The 18,892-nt window shown below is 43.9% G+C and overlaps 1 protein-coding gene and 1 long non-coding RNA gene across 2 annotated transcripts; both read left to right on the top strand.

Moving 5' to 3' along the window:
• Positions 1-970: 970 nt before the first annotated feature.
• Positions 971-2,513, top strand: LOC123418853 (probable purine permease 4). Its single transcript, XM_045107079.1, has one exon. It carries the CDS (start codon positions 1,061-1,063, stop codon positions 2,261-2,263), a length of 1,203 nt encoding a protein of 400 aa, XP_044963014.1. The 5' UTR covers positions 971-1,060; the 3' UTR covers positions 2,264-2,513.
• Positions 2,514-14,228: 11,715 nt separating this feature from the next.
• On the top strand, positions 14,229-14,828 carry LOC123418841. Its single transcript, XR_006618017.1, has 3 exons — positions 14,229-14,481; positions 14,613-14,687; positions 14,804-14,828. It is a non-coding gene; the product is annotated as an uncharacterized LOC123418841 (long non-coding RNA).
• The last annotated feature ends 4,064 nt before the right edge of the window (positions 14,829-18,892 follow it).

Below are 18,892 nucleotides of genomic sequence, written 5' to 3'. Positions count from 1 at the left end.
CAACCCCAGCACATTCTCAGCGATCCCAATCCAACACAAACCGTTTTTCACGCCGTAGAATGGATCCGATCGATGAACCATATATATTCATGCACAGTTTCACACGATTGCTCTGCAATAACTCATTCTTGATCAATAGTATGGATTTTCTGTCCCCAAGGACCAACAATCAATCCATCAACCAAATACGTTGCAAGATATCCATCGATTTGGTTCTAAGCTTTGTGCACCGAATGAAAATGCATTTTGAAATGCACAAGGGTTTGGGTTCTAAAACAAATAGTACCACATCCAGAAGAGCACATTAAGTTTTTTAAAATTAGTGTTTTTAGAAGTAAGAGCACATTAGTTATTTTCAGGTCTTCTCGGAAAAAATCGTATTAGAGGTGATGGTTACCCCTTGATGATCTAGATATATCTATCTACAACTCTCTTCCCTATCCCCTAGTTCTCTTGTGTCTCTTTTTCTTGTTTTCTTTTTTCTTTCTTTTTGAATTTTCATTCGGTTTTTCTTGATTAGCCAGGAATGTTAGATTTTTAAATATCTTTTTTAATAAATTGGACCAACTCTCTTATTCTTATAATGATGAAATGCAGGAACGAGTACAGAGCGTAGCTCAGTTGGCAAAGCGCGGGAGTCAGTGTTCGAGTCTCGGCTCGAGTGCTTGGTTCTTATGGAGTTTTCTTCTGTAAAAAAATGATGGAGCGCCCGGGTTGGTCTCGTTTTGATGAAATGCAGGAAGCCTGCCCCTCACAAGGTGATCTAAAAAAAAGACTTCTTTATCTCCCTAGGAAATAAATTAATGTTGTAATCTTCTGTCCACATGAGTAATTTCCGAGTATTGCCGTGATCAGTTCGTGCCAAAATAAGACTAGTAACGCATCATAACTGACGCCTATCTTTTTCACATGCAGCCACCAAGAAAAGCATAGAAACTGAAGAGGTCGCCGTGTAAAACCTTCCCTGAATTCTCCTCACTCTACGCAAATTAGCATCCTTTATCTCCTTGTCTCCGGTCGCCAGCCACAAAATCCCCCAGCTGCTACCTGATCTACATACATGCCGCCTACATACAAACCGGGACGCCCATCCCCATCTCCGTCGCCATCGATTGTTTCCTACTCCTCCCTGACGACGGCAACGACAGAGCGCGTGGCAATGGCGATCTCCTCGGCCCCGCTGGCGCCGCGGCGGCGCAGATCGACGACCGTACTCCTGATGGTGAACTACGCGGCGCTGCTGGTCGGGTCGGTGGCGTCGAGCCTGCTCTCCCGGTTCTACTTCGAGCACGGCGGGCAGAACAAGTGGGTGGTCACGCTGGTGCAGTCCGCGGGGTTCCCGACGCTCGTGGTCGCCGTGTTCCTCGCCGGCCGCCCCGCCTCCACGCCGCGGGCGTTTCTTTGGTTCTCGCGGCGGTTCCTGGCCGTGTGCCTCGTCATCGGCGGGCTCATGGGCGTCAACAACCTTCTCTTCTCCTACAGCTCGTCGCTCCTTCCGGTGTCCACCTCGTCGCTGCTGCTGTCCACGCAGCTCGCCTTCACGCTCGTCCTCGCCGTTGCCATCGTCCGCCACCCGCTCACCTTCGTCAACCTCAACGCAGTAGTGCTGATGACGCTCTCCTCCGTGCTCCTGGCCCTCCGGTCGGGCGACGCCGGCGAGAGCCCGGACCGGAAGGGGTACATCATCGGCTACGCCGTCACGCTCGGCGCCGCAGGGCTCTTCTCTGCATACCTGCCGGTGATGGAGCTTCTGTACCGGGAGGCGGTCTCGGGCGGGTTCATCCTGGCGGTGGAGGTGCAGGCAGTGATGCAGGCCATGGCGTCCGTCGTGGCAGCAATCGGGCTCGTGGCGTCCGGCGGCTTCGCCAACGACGTGGCCCACTGGAAGGGATCCCACGCCGTTTACTGGGTCGTGGTGGTAACGTTGGTGGTGACATGGCAGGCGTGCTTCATGGGCACCGCCGGCGTGATCTACTTGACGTCGTCGCTCCACAGCGGCGTGTGCATGGGGGCGGTGCTCACGGCCAATGTCATTGGCGGCGTCATGGTGTTCGGCGACCCGTTCGGCGCCGAGAAGGCCGTCGCCACGGCGCTCTGCGTCTGGGGCCTGTCCTCCTACCTCTACGGCGAGTACACCAAGAACAAGAAGAAAGCCGCCGGTGATCAGGACGAGGACACCATCCTCCCCGGCGCCCGTGACGACGACGAGAGCGTGCACAAGAGCCTCACTGCCGCCGCCGTTGAGGCCGTCGAAACCGTTTGAGGTAGCGCCGGCCACAGGGGGTACGCACTAACCATGTGATGATCGATAAGTACATTGCAACAATAGCAATGGAAACTGAAATTTTCTTGGTGCGTAGTGTACCCCGAGAAAGCAAAGTGGCAGCATAGATGATGCATTAGGTGTAGACGTGTCATGTTGCATCTATATATCAGGCAATGTGTTATATTTACAGCTTACAAAGAGACAAGAATGGTTTGGTGGTGATGATGATGGATGCTTGTTTGGTGGATCTGCCATATACATATCTGTCTTGGGTAGCTTGTGAGGTTCTCTTCAGGGTTTAGCATGGATGCATGCATGTTGCATGGGTGGGGCGTGAAAAAAACCTTGCAGTGCATCTCCAACGGCCACACAAAAATTTCGCACATAATAAAAGATTTAGCCCGTGACTGTAATATTTTTATATATTGTGTGAACGAACATCGCATTTCAGATGCTAAAAAACGCGGGCCCAAAAGAACATGTTTTTTGTATGCGTCTCATTTTACAGCCTCTTTTGAAGCATTGTTTTTTTGTCTTGGACACGGATGCTCTTAATGTGGTACCATCTACTGGGACATGTCATCTACTATAAATCTGTGCTTGAGATCGATCTATTATTATTATTCTCTGCTTTGTTCCTGCATTTCATCATTTGACAATAGTGTACCTAGCTAGCTAGCTAGATAACTGGCCTGTTCTGAAACTGTGTAATCATTTCCCTCTTGTTGTCATGCCATGACTCCTTATCCTTATACTGTGTGTACATTCCTGCAGTACATTTCCCCTAGATGTATCTATTATTGGTATACACCATCACTTATCTTAGACATCAGTAGTACACCTCCCAAAGTGATTTTGCGCGGTTAGGGCAACTCCAACAGTAGCGCGCTGCCCGTTAATTATTTTTTCAGCGCTGAAATGCATATTTTTTCCGTGCGGCAGGACGCCCGCTCCAGCAGGCGCCGTAAAATGAGGCGCGGCACCGCCCCTCCAACAGGCGCCCTAAAATATAGGCGCGCTATATTTACAACGTCCGTGCCTAGCCCAAAAAATATTTATTTCATCATAATAAAATAAATCAATAATAAATAGTTCAAATATTATTACAATTCAAACAAATAGTTTATTTCTTAATACAATAAATAGTTCAACAATACAATATGAAACATAAAATGCTAAATTAATTTTGGTGGTCATGCCATGCTCACCATTCCTTAGTTAGATCATTTTAAAAATCATCATGCGTTTCGGCATGTCGAATGACATGATAGGAGGCAATAAATCAGGGTACTCTTGCAGCGGTCCTCCGTACTCGCAGGGGATGTCCCAACAACTCATAGTGAGAATAGTCTAAATTTTGTTCACGCTCATTCTGAATGATCATGTTATGCATGATAACGCAAGCGTTCATGATGTATCAAAGGATCTTTTGATTTCAAAATCTAGCTGATCCTCTTACAATAACAATTTGGGCTTGTAAAATCCCAAAAGCTCTCTCCACATATTTCCTAGCCACCTACTAAGCATTGTGAAAATCAAGATTTTTCTTACCTTATGGTGTCGTCAAAGGCTTCACAAATGTTTGCCACCTCGGGTAGATGTCATCCGCAAGATAGTAGCTATAATTGTATGTATGGCCATTTGCTACAAACTCCACCGGTGTAGTTTCACCATTCCCAATCTTAATCATGAGTGGTGACCGATCAAGAAAATTGGTCTCATTCAAAGATCCAGGCATTCCAAAAAAAAACATGCCAAATCCAGGTCTCCCGATCGGCCAATTCTTCAAGGATTATAGATGAACTTTTTTTGGCAGTGGAATATACCATGTTATGCCTTAGGGCAATTCTTCCAACTCCAAATGCATGCAATTTATTGAGCCAAACATCCTGGGAACCCGCGAGCTTTGTTCATCTCCAAAATTCTTGCGGTGTCTTCAGCATTGAAAGCTCTCAAATATTTCGTACCAAACACTTGCACAATTCCGACTACGAAACGCTTGCCACACATGATAGCCTGACTCTCATCCATGGCCAAGTGGTCATCAACGAGATACGCCAGAATACCATATGCCAACATTTGCAAATTGGCACTAACCTTTTGAAATGTGCTATGCCCGAGTTCTCCAGCTGCATTCCTCCTTTGCAAAAAAAAACCGTTCATGGTTCGTTAGTTTCTTTCCAATGCGTTTGAACAGGTCAAGGATCATCCTGAAACAGCGTCAAAAGTATGACTCAGGGTATGTGGCATCCTTCGCAAAATAGTTCCTTATCAATATGTTGTGGGCATCGATCTTATCCCTCCACAATTTCAGATGACCCATAACCGAACCACCATGCCTCGGTTTTTTATTGACGTGCATAGCTACGATTATTGCGAGGTCCTCCGCTTCTTGCATATCAAATTCTTCGTCGGAAGAATCGTAGGATGAACTCATCTACAATATTGAAATTAGTTTAAAACTACAAAGAAAATGCATCAAATTCGTCTACAAAATATAAAGTTGAAATATACATACCTTGCAAGCGTTTTGTCGAACACCTTGTAAGCGCCGAGCTCTAAACGGCCTTCGGCCGCTGTTTGTCGGAAGGATGTTGCGCTCGAGCATCGATAGCGAGCAGGTGAGCTGAAGAAAGTAGAGATGGCGCGCGGGAATGTGCGGGGAAAGCGGCGGCGGCGCGTCGGAGCAAAGAGGAAGAATCCGTGCGGCGACGCTGGGCGGGGCGGGAGAGAGGGAGCTCGAGGGAGAGACTCCGGTGTTGCGCACGGGAGCGAGCGCACGAAATACCTAACGGGGGATGGTGTTTCGCTCCGCGCACACGATCAATTATCCAGCGCGCGACTCGTGTTGGAGTTGCTTTTAAGTTAGGCACGGGTACATCTGAGGCCTTCCATTTTTTTCTGAGATGTGTAATATTGTATGGGCCACCTAGATGTATAACAGTGGTACATTTTTTGTATCTTTCCTTTTAGTCAAATCAGTGGCAACATAATGGACCCCCAAAGTACACCTTTTGCAGGAAAGGTATGCATGCACGTTTCTCCTCACTCTACCCGCAGAACAAATCCATAGGCTTTATTGCCTGTTAGACAATTTAAATCAATCATATATTTTAAACCATGGACACGTTTTTGAAACTTTTATATATTTGGACTCCTGCCGTCAAGAACTTTAAAACTAGACCAATTTTGGATACATTTCAAACACATTTAATTTTTGACGTTTCACACTTCATATGGGAAATAAACCCATTTCACTAGAAAAACCTGAAACAAACCTATTTCACTAGAAATATGTGAAAATAACATTTTTCACATAAGCCTATTTAACCCAAATATGAAACTCAAATGTCAACTTGTGAAACTACTTATTTGGAAGTTATCTAACATTACTTTTCAAATGAGAAAATATGTTCTTTCAACAATGTGCAATTGAAATAGATGTGCTTTTTTGTGAAACAAGCCAGTGAAAAATTAAAATGCACCTATTGAAGTGAAAAAATGGGAAACTAAAACCTCAACTTGTGAAATTGAAAATTATGAAATGTGTACCATTTTACTTCAAAAGAGCACAATATTGTGTTTCAATAATATGAAATTGAAATATATATATATTTTGTGAAACAAACTAGTGCAAGTGAAATGTAGCTTCTGAAACTGAAAAACATTATGAACTAAAATGTCAACTTGTGAAATAAGTCAGTGAAAAGTGAAATGTAGGTTTTTATGAAATTGAAATATATGTGTTTTTACGAAACAAGTCAGTGAAAACTGAGATATAGGTTCTGAAAGTGACAAATAATATGAAATTGAAATCTTAACTTGTGAAACCGATTATTTTCAAATGTGCAATAGTTTATCTCAAAAGAGTGAAACATGTTAGTTCAAACATGTGCAATTGAAATATATGTGTTTTTATGAAACAAACCAGTGGAAAGTTAAATTCATGTTCTGAAAGGAAAAAAAAATGAAACAAAAATGCCAATTTGTGAAACCGATTGTTTTGAAATGTGAAATGGTTTATTTTAGACTAGTGAAATATGTTCTTTCAAAAATGTACAACTGAAATAGATATGATTTTTCTGAAGCACGCCCGTGGAAAGTGAATGACGATCCTGAAAATGAAAAACAACATGAAATTGAAATGTAGACTTGTGAAACTGCTTGAAATCATTTATTCTAAAGATTTCGAGCGTGTGAAATATGTTTCATGAATTTTAATCTCATTTAAAAGGTATCCAAAATCTGTCTTATTTTAAAGGTCTTTTCGACATGAGTTCAAATCAATAAAAAAAATAGCACGCTATATAAAATAGCACCGCCCCTGAAAATATGCTATTAGCGTGCTATATCACGCTATAACGTGCTATTAGCGAGACATTGTACACTGATCAAATTAGCGAGTGAAAAATGTATACGCTATAGCGTGCTATTAGCAACGGTATAGAGTGCTATTTTTTTAGTGGTTCAAATATATAAAAAGTTTTAAAATCCAAATATTGGTTTAAGAGATATGAACGATTAAATTAGCAAACATTAAATAAATGCGTGCATATGTTTGGGAAAGAGAAGAGAGAGAACGAGAAGCACACGCATGCAAGTCCCTTTACCAATCTGACTAAAAACTGTTTTATGGGACCCATATACCGTATTTAGAGATGTATTTCCTAAGTAAAACAAATGCCTTTTAGAATGTTCAGTTTAGTGCGTGAGCTTAAGAAAGACATCGAACCGGTTCTAAAACTTGACACAAGCGTGCAAATACGGTGTCAATTCCATTTGTATACGTAGAGTGTGGCTGACTTGGCAGTGACATGGCATGTGAAAAGGATCGAAATGGACTTAGAGGGGGGTGAATAGGTACAAATCCAAATTTTAATAATTACTTAGCAATTTTAGGCAAAAGTGCGGAATATGAGTGTAGGCCTAATAATTGCTACGACTAGGAGTAAGCTATTTAGAGTGAAGTAAGACAAGAGGTAAACAATAATCAAATACAAGTACGTAATAAGGATTAACAAAAGTAGAGAGTTAGGGTTAGGAATAACCGAAACTCCAGGAGAGACAAGGATGTATCCCGATGTTCACTTCCTTGGAGGGAAGCTACGTCACCGTTAGAGGGGCGGATATTACCACGAAGGCACACCAACGCCACGAAGGCTCACCCTATTCTCCCTTTGAGATAACTCCACAAAGACGTTTCTCAACCACTAGTGGTAAGCCTTGAGGTGGCTTCCAAACCTTCACAAACCTTTCGGGGGAAATCACAATGGTTTGATTCCTCTCCGAAGACTCCTACCGCCTAGGAGTCTCCAACCTCCAAGAGTAACAAGATCACGGGGATTGCTCAAAACTTGCTCAAATCACAAATCACTTTGGTGGGAAGGAGGAGAGGGAGACGATCTATCTTTTGATTGGAACAACACTCAAAGGGACTCACAGATGCTCTTGGGATCTAGGATTTGGTGTAGACAAGAGTGAGTGAGAAGAAAGGTGTTCTTGAATGTATTCTAGCTATGTTGAACACCCTTTCACGAGGTGGGAGAAGAGTATATATAGTGGGGAGTGAAAAACAGCCGTTGGGGACACTTTAAGTCACACAGGGTCCGGACGTCCGACAGTTGCCGGAAGTCCGGGCGTCCGCGAGGGGTCGGACGTCCGACAGGGGTCGGTCGTCCGAGGCCTGTAGATATGACTGAAAATACTGTGAACTGAACAGCGACCGGACGTCCGGAGAGGATCGGAAATCCGAGTTATTCGACTCAACTTCTTCTGGTGGGAGGTTCCGGATTTCCGAAGGGGAACGGACGTCCGGCCCTCGGACGTCCGGAGAGAGCCGGAAATCCGAGTTATAGAGCTCATGTTCTTCTGGTGCAGGGCTACGGATTTCCGGGGCTGGTCGGACGTCCGGCCCTCGGATGTCCGGAGGGAGCCGGAAATCTGAGTTATATAACTCACAAACTTCTAGTGGAGGGCTCCGGATTTTCGAAGCCTGCCGGTTGTCGGACGTCCGAGACAATAGACCTGTTTTGAGATAAGAACAGAGTGGAGAATATGTGGTATTGGGTATGACAGTGAAGATGTGGTACGAGCAAGTTCATCGCAAAACCTGTGATCCCCTCTTAATAGTGCGGGATCCCTATACTCAATATCAGTAAACTCAAAAGAATAGTCTACATCATCTTTTCTTAATCCCGAGCCTTCTTGAAATATAAATCCCGATCTTTTCAGACCATCTTTGGCACATAATTCTCAATCTACTAAAATACTTGCCATCCTGAAATACACTCAACAAATAGGATTAGTTTCCTATGTATGTGTTGTCATTAACACCAAAAGTCAATTAGGGGCATAGCATGCACTTTGAGCATGGGGCCCATTTGTAGTAATGAAACAGAAGTATATGTCTATATGACTAGTGCGCCCGCCTAGTAGAAAATCAAGATGAAAAATTACGTTGACAGAATTCGATTCCACGACCTATAGTCAAAAGTGCAGCAATAGCTGGCCATGACGCCCACTTTAAATTGTTGTCAACTATAGCTCCCGACGATTAATGTAGCGTACAAAGTGTGATTTCTTTTATAAAATAAAAACATATGCAAATAATAATCATAATAATAAAAGTTAAATTTGAATATTCATGTGTTGTTAAGAATTACCTCGTGGTTAAAAAATAGCCATGCGAACATATTATTAAAAAAATAAACAGGGCTCCATGCCATGCTGTCAGTTACGAATATTTCTGATACATAAATAATTACTTTATGGTACACAAATATTCATGTTTTTTAAATTATTCCCTAGCTATTTATGAAATACTATTTTAAATATAATTCATTAGTGTATAAAAATGATTACTTAATGCAAAAAATTAAAAGGTATGAGTTATATTAAAAGTATACATATAATATTTCTAAATTGTATGTATTTTTAGTTATACATACATTTTATTTAACCAGATAATTATGAGTTATAAAAATATGTGAATAATTATTCAAATGTTTGGAAAATAGAATAATATTTACTAGTAATTTTAAACATGGTTATTATTTATATTACAAATACATGGTTATAACTCATATATATTTACTAGTAATTTCATGCTTTTTGAAAAACATGTGTATATTTTTAGAAGTACATGAAACTTTAAAAAAATGTTCATGTACTTCTAAAAATATTCACACATTGTTTTGAAAAACATACATATATTTCAAAAAAAAATGAATAAACATTTTTGAACACTCATGTACTATATTTTAAATAGTATTTCATAAATAACTAGGGAATAATTTAAAAAAAATCAGGAACATTTTTGTAAGATATTTTATTTCAAACCATTATATATTTAATTAACATGCACACTAATATTTGCGTACCATGAGGTTTGTTGCTACAAGTGGGCCCCATGTCATGTCATTGCCAAGTCAGCCATATATAGTGCCACATCGGCGGATTCTATGTATACGAATGAAATCAGCACCGTATCTGCACGTTCTGTCAAGTTTTAGAACCAGTTCGACGTATTTTTCAAGTTCAAGCGTTAAACTGAACATATGTGACAAGTTCAAGCATCACTGGAGTATTTACCTCTTTAAAATTAGAGCACGTGGTTATGGATGGAAATACACTTTTGTTCCTGGTTGTATATGCACCCCATATTTGGAATTTTTTTAATAATTAAATACAAAGTCAAAATAGTTAAAAAATATTTTTGCTTTAAAGTTGACTTTGTTTTACACTAATATCAACAAATTCACAAAAAAAAACCAACATTGACTTCTGGCCAAAAAAGACAAAATTTATTTGCTAATATATATCACTATTCACACTATTTTGACCGGAAATTTATCTTTTTTGAAAGACGTCAACGTGTAATTTTCCTTTTATGGATTTTTTCTTACAAGTACAATGGAAGGACAAATTTATTTTTAGTTTTTTTTTACTTTTTGTTGAATTGATTTTTTTTTTTGTGCATATAGGGTGTATATACACCCAGGCTCCAAATGTTCCCGTCCTGGTTATGGATCTGCCTCTACATGGCCTTAGTGCTCAATTCTCCATTTTGTTAGTACACCTGCATATTTGCTTCGAGAAAAATACATATATCTACAAATCTTTATTTTTACTTTATAAAAATTACGAAGAACTATGTGAGCCCAGGGTCCCTATAAGTGGCATCTTGAGAGCAGCAACAGAACGGTAGTTTCGAGTTGCAAACACTGGAATTCACATGACCAAAGAACCAATATTTGCTGCTCTTCGCGACTCTTTGGTAGATCAACTTTGATTCTCTATAATCCAAGAATGTAAAGTAACCTCACATATATCTAGACGTCATTTGCGCACCTGCATATTTGTTTCTAAAGAAATACACCTGCATACCTTCTTTTTGGACTTGATAAGAATCATAGCCACTAATATGAGGGTCCCTAGGTCGTATCATCACTCATATAAGTGTCAAAAACTACATGAACTCACTTGTTTTCTCATGATCGTTCTAATTTGACCAAATAACCAACATCAACATCTCTGCAAAGCAATCTCTAATTATGATAATCAGATTTGTCATTTGGCTATAAGAGATGATTTGCTTGATAGGTTTTTTCTGTGACTTCATTGTTTCTTTTTTGGCTTGACACTCTTTTCATTTGAGGGACTTACGACAATCAGTTGTTTGAAATGTGATGAGGGTGGATATCAACCGTTCAAACCATATAAGGATGGTATAAACATTTTCATGTAATTACTACACATCGATCATGAATAAATAAATCTGATTTATGCCATATGCAAAATGTTTAAAAAGATTGTTGTGCATTAGATTGTACTATACAAACATTTGAATTAAATGCACATAACCATCACCTTATCGTCATAACTCTTGTAAAACCTGTCGGATCATGTACAAGCCACCTGCCGGGTCACTAATGAGTCGCCAAACTGGGCCGGGTCACCAGTGAGCTGAAGTCCCAGCCGGGTCATACTACAAGCCAGGTTACACCGCGGGGTATATCCCCGACATCCTTCGGCTGTTCGGCGATTTGCCTGCTCGACCATGGACTCAAACGACGAGGACACGTTCGCGGCTCTGATGGAGTAGGAAGCCGAGGACGACATCGTCGACGAAGAGCACCTCATGATCCTCTCCATGCTGGCCGGCCTGTTCGCGAACAATGCCAAGCCGCGACGAGGTGGCTCGGCGCAGGGCTGCCGCAAGCGCAAACAAAGACATCGAATGGAGGACTATTGCGTGCTTTACGCCGACTACTTCGCCGACGCTCCTCTGCACGGCGAGAAATCCGGTGCCGTGTCGAATGGGACGGAAGCTCTTCCTCAGGATCGTGAATGTCATCCAAGAGTTCGGCAACTATTTCATTTGCAAGAAGGATTGCACCGATACAGTTGGATTCTCCTCACTCCGGAAATGCACCACAGCTATGATGATGCTTGCGTACGGACCTTTCGATAATATACAGGAAGATTATGAACTCATGGGCGCCACAAATCTGGTGCGGGAGAAGAAGGAAGAGGCGAGGACACGTCGACGAGCGCGAGGGGTAGCCGGAGCCCAATGGGAAGGGGTGGGCGAGGACTGGTGGAGGGAAGGATTCGACGAAGGCGCACCAGCGCCAGAGCACGGCGGAAGCCGATAGGAATGGCCGAGAGTCAGGCTAGCCTAGGCTCCCCCACCGACACCTTCGTTGGCAGCTCCTCTGATAGCGGCGAGGAGATGGGGCGGGGTGAGATGGAGCCGCGGCGGTGCGACTAGGGTTCCCCCGCCACCGCTATGGGAGAAAACGCGTGGGTCGTGGGAGGGTCTTACCTCTTAGTAGTAGTACACTAGTAGAACTGCATTGCCCCTGTTACGAGGTGGCAAATTTATCCTCCCAAATTTTCCAGAATCATTTCATAACTTTCCTCGTCCTCCTCCATCTGCCGCCACTTGTTAGAAATCATTTTTGTTTCTCCCTTCAATTTCGTATGGAAATCCAACATCAGTCATTTATTTTCCGGCCTTCTACACTTGGTACATATATACTTATGTTAAGGAGCTTTCGCAAGTGATTGCAAAACAGGGCAAGTCTCATTAACAAAAGAAATTATAAGGTTTGCGCGATACTTCCTCCGTTCCTAAATACTAGTATAAGACTTTTAAAGATTTCAAAATAAAACTATAGACTAGTATTTTAGAGTACATATTTACTTATTTTATTTTATATGTAGTTGTATTGGAATCTAAGGGTTTATAGTTAGAAATCGAGGGAGTAGTACACTAGTAAAACGGTATTGCCCTTACGGAGTTTATGAGGTGGAAGATTTATCCTCCCCCGTTTTCCAATATTATTTCATAACATTCCTCTTCCTCCTCCATTTGTCGCCACTTGGTGGAAAACTTTTGTGTTTCTCCCTTCAATTTCGTATGGATTATGGAACCTTTGTTGCCGGTAAGAAAAACTATCGTCCGGGTCACAGTAGCTCCCTCAAAAAAACGTGGAAAGAAATATTGGCATGTTATAAAAGATTAGCAACCAACCAAAAGAAGACCAGCTCTGTTAGGCATAACCAAAAGATTTAGCTGAGTAACTATAGCACCGAACAGAAAAACTTAAAGGAAAACGCTTCTGGCTGGTGCGTCCGCCAAATCGTTCGGTCGGCCGCACGCGGCCGCATGGGCGTCCTTTGACTTGACATGCAATTTTTTTGTCTAAAATTGTTGCAACCGGCGTCATATTTGTTACAAACGTTTTGTTTTGCTATATCTGTCCGCTAAAAAAGCTGCATCCACGGTTGGTTGCAACTCCAGTTCTTCGGATTTTGGTTACAATCGGTGTTTTTTTACTTTTGCTACAACCGTGTTAATTTTTGCTACAACCGACATCATTTTTTGCCGCAACCGTTCATTAAAAAAGTTGCATCCACGTCACGTAGATATTTGCTACGACCGGCATTTGACTTTTGCTACCACGCACCATTAGCTTCGTTTTTTTGCTACGATCACATAGATATTTTTTTTTGCTATAAATTTTGTTTTTTTGTTGTAATCGTTGAAAAAATTGCTGCATCGCGTCGAAATTTGCTGCATGGAGATCCAACGATGCGGACGACGCGGGGTTGATGGATCGTGCGATCCGCGCGTGGCCGGCCGATCAGTCCCCAAACTTAAATCATAACATAGCAATATGTTTTCCTGGCAGCAGTCGCGAAGAGATCACATGTGTAAAAGAATCCAAGGCTGGCCCGCGCGTCGTCCATCGGATTTTTTTTCACGATTTTGACCCATGGGATGAAAGTATTTCACGGAATGAACTCTGGTTGAAACCATTTCACGATCTGACCTTTTTTGAAACGCCAGAGCCCGTGGCGTTGCAGACGCACATAGAAACGCCAGTCTATTGTGGCATTGCAGACGCACATAGAAACGCCAGTCTAATGTGGCGTTGCAGGCCACGAGTGAAACGCCATGGTCCATGGCGTTTCAGCAGTACACATGTTGCTGGCAGCATGCCGTGGGCTGGCTGGATGTCGTCGCTGCGTTTCATAGTGGGTCTGCAACGCCGGCACTGTTGGCGTTTCACAATCGGCCTGCAACGCCACATTAGACTGGCGTTGCAAGAAAGAAAAAACGTCGGGCAGCAACACCAGCACTGTTGGCGTTTCACAGTGGGTCTGCAACGCCACTGTAGACTGGCGTTGCAAAAAGAAAAAACGCCACGGTTGACAGGCGTATCACTGTACGGCAGCAACGCCACGGTAGACAGGCGTTGCATAGTGGGGCAGCAACGCCACGGCTTGTGGCGTTTCTAAAAGGGTCAGATCGTGAAATGGTTCCAGATTTGATTTATTTTGTGCTCATGTTTAGGAAAAAGGTTAAAACAGTGAAAAAATCCGCGTCCATCTCACTTCGCCTCTTTCTCCACTCTCCCTCAGCCTCTCTCCATCATTTGTCGTGCTAGTCTATTCCAGTGAAAAAACCGCGGCACAGGCAGCTCACGGGCCATGATCAATCACTCTTCCAGTCAGCACTGAGCTCTCACCTCTCAGCCTCCCCTGATCCAATCCCCTTCCTCTCCACCGTTTCACTTCCTCCCCGAGCTCGGTTGGATCCACTTCCAGCCGTCTTCCGTCCTCCGTCGAGCTAGCTCCTCCCGGCGACCTTCAACCGTGCACGAGCTGGATCCACAGCGCCAGCTCGCTTCACCGTACAATCCAAGGTATGGCTGTTGAAGCCGTCATGTGTAATAAATCAGTATCATCTTTTTAGGCCAGTTCAGCACCATCCTGTTGATCTAAAGCTCTCAACGCAACCTTCCTGTATTCACCGGTGGACTGGATCCACTTGCAGTTCCAGCTACCATCCGTCCTCCCGGCGGCCTTCAACCGTGCACGGCGTGGGATCGTCTTCACCGTCCAATCCAAGGTATGGCCGCCGATCGATGTCGTAATATATAACAAATCGGCATCTGGGTTTTACACGAGTTCACCACCATCCTGTTGATCTGATCATCTGAAGCTCTGAACACAACTTTCATGCAGTTCACCGGTGGAGGAGACCGATCATGAGTTGGAGTAGGATCGCGCACGTGGCCATCACTCTGTTCATCGCATTCGGATGCCTCCTTGTCGGTGCTGATGCTACCGGCGTGGCCTTAGCAGAGACGGCCGAGATCAGCAAGGTTTCCCTCAAGTTCTGCGTCATGAGGGATTGCGACACCAAAGGCGAGTTCATGAAGCGGAAACCGGACTGCTTCTGCTGCGTCGTGCTGCCGGGCGTTCCGTGCTGGCACACGGTTAAGGAGTGCCAGGCAAATTGCCGGCCCTGCAGCCCCAACTGCTAGCTAGCCCAAATTGCCGTGTGATCATGTGTGTGCTTCTACTGTCCATTGTTAGGAAAGCCTGTATGTATGTGATGATGCCACGCCCTGTTTGCTGTTACATATATACTGAGGTGCAAGCCTGGGTTTTGTGACTTTGTGACCTTTGTGGACAAACACTCAAGAGCTACGGCCAGGGGCCGGCGGATGCAACCTGGGGTGGTATTCTTCTTCTTTGGGACGATGAAGCAGTCCAGCTCTCTAATGTGCACGTTGGGATTTGTTCCCTTTCGGCCATGGTTACCAGAGCACCTATAGCACCTCATTCAAGCTAACCGCAGTCTATGGTCCAACTAGGCAGTCTTAACGCTTTCTTCAACTAGATCGTCTCCAAAAACCATCTTTGGGCATCATCTGGCTTGTCAATGGTAGCTTCAACAACCCAATTTACCGAACGAATAAGAACCTTGCAAACATGGACCGAAGCCTTATAGTCAGGTTCGGGAATGCCTTGCATTCGAGTTAAAAGAGAAGTACACCTCCATAATAGGAGATTCATGTGGAAAACAAGATTTTTTTTTTTTAAAAAGGAGGATTACCTCCGGTCTCTGCATCAGCATGATGCATACGGCCCTATTATTAATGAAGCAAACAAAGTGCGGTTCCACATAGTCTCGAAAAAAAAACGTATGGCTGAAAATAATAATAAAAATGCCACAACCGGCAAAATAGGCCTAGATGTCTACTCATCTATCCTATTAGTGGACTGTCATTCAAACCGGTTGAAGATATAGCGCGCTACCGTCTCCCATCGGGTAGACCCAGTAACCAAAGGCTCCCTGGTTTTCGCCGGAGTGAGTAATGACCAGATACGGATTGAAGCCGCCGCTTTGTGAAGTACCTGCAAAAAATGTATATTTGTATGTATGTCGAACACCACATCGTTCCTACAGTTCCAAATGGCCCAGAAAAGTGCACAAACTCCAATACGAATGTGTCTAGCAATAGTCGAATGAACTCCATCTAGCCACGTTTCAAATAACGTGTCAATGTTGTCCGAAGGTGTAATATTAAAGGCTATGTGAATGGTCTGCCAAAGAACCTTCGCAAGAGGGCATAGGAGAAAGAGGTGTGAAATATTTTCCTCGTTATCATAGAAACTACAGGTAGTATTTGTTAGCACTGATCCCGTACGACACGCCTCGTACGAGTACTTTCCGTAGAGGATGTATACGTAGCAGTGGTAATAAGCAAGTAGGCAAGGAGTTGGATGGATTCTGGACGCGTACGCTAGCTAGCTAGCAGCACCACTACGATCTATCTCTCACACGTGAAATACTATAGGCCGGGTCGCCGAGTTATGGCAATTGTCGCTCCTGGGAATATTATTGCTTTGATCTTTCGATCTCGATGGTTTACAGGGGAGCCACGTACATGTATATATAGTACTACTATCCTACCAATACATGACCGACTCGGCTAAAGCTACGAGTTCGTGCCGGACTCAGTTGCCTAATCGTGATTATGTCTAACAATCACACCCCTGAACACGATGTCCTCACTTCACAGCTTGGACGCCGATCCTTCTCCGCATCTCTATAAACTTCTGTCGTCCCAAAGACTTGGTCAGGATATCTGCAAGCTGGTCGTCGGTGCAAACGTAGTTGACTTCAATCTTGCCTTCTTCCACGCACTCTCGTATGTAGTGATACCTTATATCTATGTGCTTAGTCATGTCATGATGCACTGGATTCTTACACAGGAAATCGCAGACTTGTTGTCAACATTGAGCACCACTCTTTCTGGTTCTTTATCTGTGAGGTCACCGAGTAGCCTTTCTAGCCACACACCTTGACCCACTGCGGTTGCAACTGCTATATACTCTGCTTCGCAGGACGATAATGCGACTACCTTTTGCTTTTGTGATAGCCAAGTTACTATGCTCCTGTCCAAGAAATATGCCAGACCTGAGGTACTTTTACGGTCATCCACATCTCCTGCCAGGTCGCTATCACTGTAGCCAAGTAGCTCCACCATCTCCTTCCATTTCTCTCTCAAATAGACACAACCGAAGTTTGTTGTCCCTTTGATGTACCTGAGTATATGTTTGACAGCTGCCCAATGTTCAGTCGTGGGCGCTTCCATGAAGCGACTCACTATGCCAACGGAATAGGCCAAGTCCGGTCGTGTATTCACAAGATACCTTAGGCTTCCGACCACACTTCTATAATCCGTTGCATCAACCGCACGGGCTTCACTCCTTTTGCTAAGTTTAAGCCGAGGCTCCATTGGAGCATAAGTTGGTTTGCAATCCTCCATGCTACAACTTTCAAGTATCTTCTTTGCATATGCCTCTTGACATATTGTGATCCCGTTCGGCTTTTGTTGTACCTCGATCCCGAGGTAGTATGTCAAGAGCCCTAGATCACTCATCTTGAATAGCTCCTTCATTTGTAGCTTGAATCTTGCAATCTCCTCTTCGTCTGCTCCAGTTATCAAGAGATCATCAACATAGATGCCCACTAAGAGAGATCCTTGCCTTTACCTCGCTTGTACATAGCATGTTCGAGTGGACTTTTCTCAAAACCAAGATAAATCAATGTACGGTCAAGCTTGATGTTCCATGCCCGAGGAGCTTGATGTAGCCCGTACAATGCCTTGTTTAGCTTCAACACCTTGTGTTCTTCTCCTTCTTTGATGTACCCTGGTGGTTGCTTCACGTATACTTCTTCTTCCAACTCTCCGTTCAAAAACGCGGATGTTACATCCATGTGATGTAGCCTCCAAGATTCTTGAGTCGCGAGAGCTATAACTAGCCTCACTGATTCCATCCTTGTGACTGGAGCGAACACTTCCTCGAAGTCCACACCTTGCTCTTGCACGAATCCTTTAGCTACGAGCCGAGCTCTATGCTTGACCAAGTTTCCTTCGGCATCCTTCTTGACTTTGTACACCCACTTGAGCCCTATGGATTTATGACCGTTGGGAAGATCAGCGAGCTTCCATACTTTGTTGTCTAGTATTGATCCCAACTCTTCATCCATAGCATGACGCCAACACTCCTCAGTATTTGCTTCTTCAAATTTCGTCGGTTCCTCGACGCTAAGCAAACATTGTCGTCCTCTTCTTATAACTTTGACAGGATTAATAGTTCGAAGTGCTTCCTTCGGATATAAATCCACCACTGGTCGAAGACGAACTGGTGTCGGCAGACGTTCCCTTGTCTCCTGTTCTGTCGAAGACGAGGAATTTTCATCTTGTGGAGTTGCCAAACTCCTGTTTTCTGGCGATCAAGGTTCTCCAGAATTAGTTGCACGTACATGTGAACCTTCAAGTCCACGTGCATGCCTTCCTGTCTCACAGCTAGCTTAAGTAGGAGCCAGATTCTGGCCACGTCCAGGCTGTGGACTTCCAGGCGCAGCTCCCAGGGTGCTCCCCTGTGGTACGCAGTCACTTGGTCGAGCGCTTCGAGCATTGCTTGGTGTGCTGCACGAGCCATCGCATGCCTCGTCTGCTGCGTCCTGCTGTGTGCCTTGGCGCGCCTCCGCTGCTGCTTTATCTGGCGCGTTCAGCTGCGCTGCGTTGTCTGGAGAATCACTCGGCGTCGTTGTAGTCTCCGGTTGATTATCGGCATGCTCGTATTCATTGTAAACAACATGAAAGATTTCATCAGAGATCGGGTATACCGGCTCGGTAGAGTTCCAATTCCATGACCTTGCTTCTTCAAAGACCACGTCACGCGTCACAACCACCTTATTGGTAGAGGAGTTGCACGCACGGTACGCCTTCGAGCCCGCTTCATAGCCAACCA

This window comes from Hordeum vulgare, chromosome 1H, assembly GCF_904849725.1.
Source record: "Hordeum vulgare subsp. vulgare chromosome 1H, MorexV3_pseudomolecules_assembly, whole genome shotgun sequence".
NCBI lineage: Eukaryota > Viridiplantae > Streptophyta > Magnoliopsida > Poales > Poaceae > Hordeum > Hordeum vulgare.
Note: the sequence above shows the minus strand (reverse complement) of the source record. Positions and strands in the feature narration are given on the sequence as shown.